General features: G+C 40.4%; 1 protein-coding gene across 1 annotated transcript; it reads left to right on the top strand.

Annotated features, from left to right (window-relative positions):
• The first annotated feature begins 709 nt into the window (after window positions 1-709).
• Window positions 710-2,780, top strand: mrpl17 (mitochondrial ribosomal protein L17). The gene is made up of 3 exons (XM_041902671.2): window positions 710-1,089; window positions 1,902-1,970; window positions 2,110-2,780. The coding sequence occupies exons 1-3, from the start codon at window positions 916-918 to the stop codon at window positions 2,368-2,370; spliced, it is 504 nt and encodes a 167-aa protein (XP_041758605.2). The 5' UTR covers window positions 710-915; the 3' UTR covers window positions 2,371-2,780.
• Window positions 2,781-3,999: the final 1,219 nt, after the last annotated feature.

The following is a 3,999-nucleotide window of genomic DNA, read 5'->3' as shown; positions in this document are numbered from 1 at the left end:
GCATTTATTTGGGCTAAAATTGAGGCTGGTAACTAATGAACTTGTCCTCTGCAGCAGAGTTAACTCTGGGTCTTCCATTCCTGTCGCGGTCCTCATGAAAGCCAGTTTCATCATAGCGCTTGATGGTTTTTGCGATCTTGTCACAACACAACTGATTCGCTCAAACGCATTAAGAAGGAAATAAATTCCACAAATTAACTTTTAAGAAGGCACACCTGTTAATTGAAATGCATTCCAGATGACTACCTAATGAAGCTGGTTAAGAGAATGCCAAGAGTGTGCAAAGCTGTCATCAAGTCAAATGGTGGCTATTTGAAGAATCTCAAATATAAAATATATTTTGATTTGTTTAACACTTTTTTGGTTACTACATGATTCCATATGTGTTATTTCATAGTTCTGATGTCTTCACTTTTATTCTACAATGTAGAAAATAATCAAAATAAAGATAATATATATGCTATTTGTCATTATATGTCATAGAGAAATATGTAATTTATATATTTACACTTATTTCCGATTACATTTCCTAATCAGAAATCAACTTTTGAAATATCTCTATGCAACATAGAAAGGCCTTATATATAATAACAAAATAATAATTAGTTAATTAATGACAATTAGAAACAAATAGAATACATTTGAGGCGGAACCATTTCATCCTAAAGTGGAACTATTTTTCACATAACCCCATTCACCCACACAGACAGCGATAACTGATGCACCGGCAATGTCAAAGTTGTCAAACGAGATTGAAGACGTTACGCGACCTCGGGAATGTATTAATGATCATATAAACCTAATTTACGCGAGAATAACGAAAGATAATCATCGTTAGAAATCGGTTTACATTTTTAAAGGCCGGTTTGATTCCTTTTTTCTTTCTAGCCCTTGTAGGCGTCTGAACTCGACAAGATGCGCCTCACCATTCAGATGTTGATATCCCATGGCCGGGTGGCCCGTAAGATGGGTCTCGGTCCAGAGTCCCGAATAAACATGCTTCGGAACATTCTTACCGGGCTCGTTCGACACGAGAGGATAGAGACCACCCGAGGCAGAGCAGACGAAGTTCGATTCTATGCTGAAAAGGTGAGGACATGGATGGTAACCTTACCCTTTCACGCAGCTCAACACAGCTGCTTCTCCAATAGTAGTTCAAAGGCCGGCAGATGGCGATATTGAGTCGTTTCATCTTTCCGTCCAAAGGGAATGTATGCAGCCGGCTATACACTTGTATACCCCGTCAACCAATCACACCTGGGGTGAAAAAACAGACTGCTCCAACCTGATTGGCTGAACGCGATAGGCAACATCCAGAACATGGCGGAAAATGGTGTTTCATGAAAGAAAGTGCATATTTTCCCTTTTTTTTTTCTCGCCTTCTCTCCATTAAATCGAGTTAAGGAGGACATCACCTCCTTTGCAGCCTGAATGGAGAATGTTTTATGTACAACCCGGTCCTTGGGGGATATGAGTGTATAGCTGGCTTCATAGATTCCCTTTGGATGGTAAGATGAAGCGACTCAATATTGTCATCTACCAGCCTTTGGGCTACTCCACTAGTTGACTAAACTCAACTCCCATGGTGAAGGAAGTTTCTGATGAACTCCACCAGTGGAGTTGAGCAGAGTCCATGCTTTGTGAAATTCAGCTCTGACTACATTGATTCGCCCAAGATCAATAGTAAATTATGAAATGCTTACCTTGTACTAATGGATGTCCTATGTAGTTGTGTGCCTTTCTTTCTTTGCTGAAATCCATACTTTTTAATCAAACTTTAATCAAATACAACCATGGAGTTGAGTTTTGTGAGCTACTTCTCAACCATCCATGTTTTGTAGGCTACTGTAGTTTTTGACAGCTTGTGACGTTGTTGACCAATGAGTGATGTTGTTTTGCAGTTGATTGACTATGCCAAGAAGGGAGACACTGACGAGAAAGCGATGAAAATGGCAAACTTCTGTCTCACAGTAATTGTTCTTTCTATATGATCTTTGTATTTTAATGTCCACAGCTTTGTTGTTCTATTATCTACCAGATTAGTATGAGTGAGTGTTACTAGTTCTTTCAGTCAGTCATCATCCTCTCTCTCTCTCTCTGTGGTTTCAGGAAAAGGATCTGATCCCAAAGCTCTTCAAGGTCCTGGCTCCCAGGTTTGAGACCCAGCCCAAAGCCTACACCCGGATGGCCCGCATTCCCAACAGGGAGAACCTGGACAAGGCTGCCATGGCCGTGCTGGAGTACAAAGGCAACCCGTTCCCACCTCTCCAGCCCGCCAAACGAGATAATGAACTCACGTTAATCAACCAGCTCCTCAAAGGCTACAGAGAGGAGCGGGCACAGCAGGCAGCAGCCAAGGTTGAGGCGTAATGCAACCAGCCACACACTGACATTACATGTGTTAGATCAGGGGTGTGTTCGGTACGGTGAAACATTTAGAATGTCATGTCTGTTCTACACAATATATTTTTATCCGAACATTCTGGAACGTTGCCCCTCTCCTGAATAAGACCCTGTATTTCCCTAGTAGGGGACCCGCTGGTGGGTTGTGGTCTTTACCGTTATAGTCCACAGATTCTGACTAGGTCCTGACTTGGAAACATTTTGTTGCTTTGTGTGTAATAAGAAAACACCCAACACTTTTGGTGGATCATAGTACAGAAACATGTGGGAGCCACTGTAGATGACTGACTACAGTATTTATGACTTTCTATGGACCCCACTGAACATAAAAGAGGATGTTGTGTGTCAAAATAAATGTGATTGTTTGACAATGTTAAGCGTTCTGTTATTTTGACTGTTAGTCAAATGAAAAGTTATGTTCATGACACTACTGTGAATTTAACAGATGTGCTTACATCAGAAACAGGTTTGATGTGCTGTTATTCCCTCTACTGGTTCAGAAACATGTCCCCCAAACTTTTAATTATTATCAAGGTTTGATGTCCTGTTATTAATCCCTCTACTGATTCAGAATAAACATCAGTGGCAAATAGAGGCAGGATATTTTATGAAAGCAACCACCTTCAGTCTCCTGTTAGTTGAGCCAGCCAGGCATAATCACACACTCCTCATGAGCTTCCCCATTCGTTCTATTTGTTTAGATTCGAACTGTTTTGTTATTAAGAGCAGCTGTAGAGCTTGGTTTTTACATACTGGTAATTACTTGCCTAAATTTCCCCAAACCTATTGCAATTATATTCAATTGGACCTGCTCTCCGCTCTCCTTTGCCACTTGCCTGTAAGCACTCCAATTGTGAGATTGGTTCCAGAATAATAATTGTACTGTAACAAGGTGGAGTTTATGTTTTGGACAAATGCCCTTGCCCTTCTACAACAACATAAAAACAACTCATACACATTCACACTGTTGCCAAGGTATGAAAGAAACAGACAAGGCCTCTACTAAAACCAACCATTTTAATTTGGCAAAAAGTGTATGTACAGCGTATTCAGAATATCCTCATTTGACACCATTAAAATGCATTCATTTCGAACAGTGCTTCAGTAATGTGCTCTTAACCAGACCTCTCTAAATACCCAGGAAGCTGTGCTGTTATCTGTCATGCATATAAAACCCTCACACTCATCTGCCTTTGCTCTTCCACTTGTGTCTGTGTGTAATAGACAAATACCATAGATAAGTTGATCATGCAGCTTTTTCTACAGGATGAATGGAACCTGTCAGTCAATATCAATCTGTTCAGTCAAGTAATGGCATCTGTAACCATGGACAACAGTGGATTGTAATGGCAATAGAGCCGAATTTATACGCCTACAGAGACACAATCTTTAGATCACCAGAACAATCTAATTCAAGTAGCATTCTTTTTTACAGACTAAATTATACCTTTGACTATGTTCTTATGTACATAACATGTGCTGTACCAGTCTGACCAACCCAAGCCTACTCCAGACATCTACTACAGAAAGACAATAAAGGTCTATTGATAAAACCATTAGAAACAGTCAATTAACCACCATTCCCCCCTTCCCCTC

The sequence above is a fragment of the Coregonus clupeaformis genome, unplaced genomic scaffold, assembly GCF_020615455.1.
Source record: "Coregonus clupeaformis isolate EN_2021a unplaced genomic scaffold, ASM2061545v1 scaf3182, whole genome shotgun sequence".
NCBI lineage: Eukaryota > Metazoa > Chordata > Actinopteri > Salmoniformes > Salmonidae > Coregonus > Coregonus clupeaformis.
Note: the sequence above shows the minus strand (reverse complement) of the source record. Positions and strands in the feature narration are given on the sequence as shown.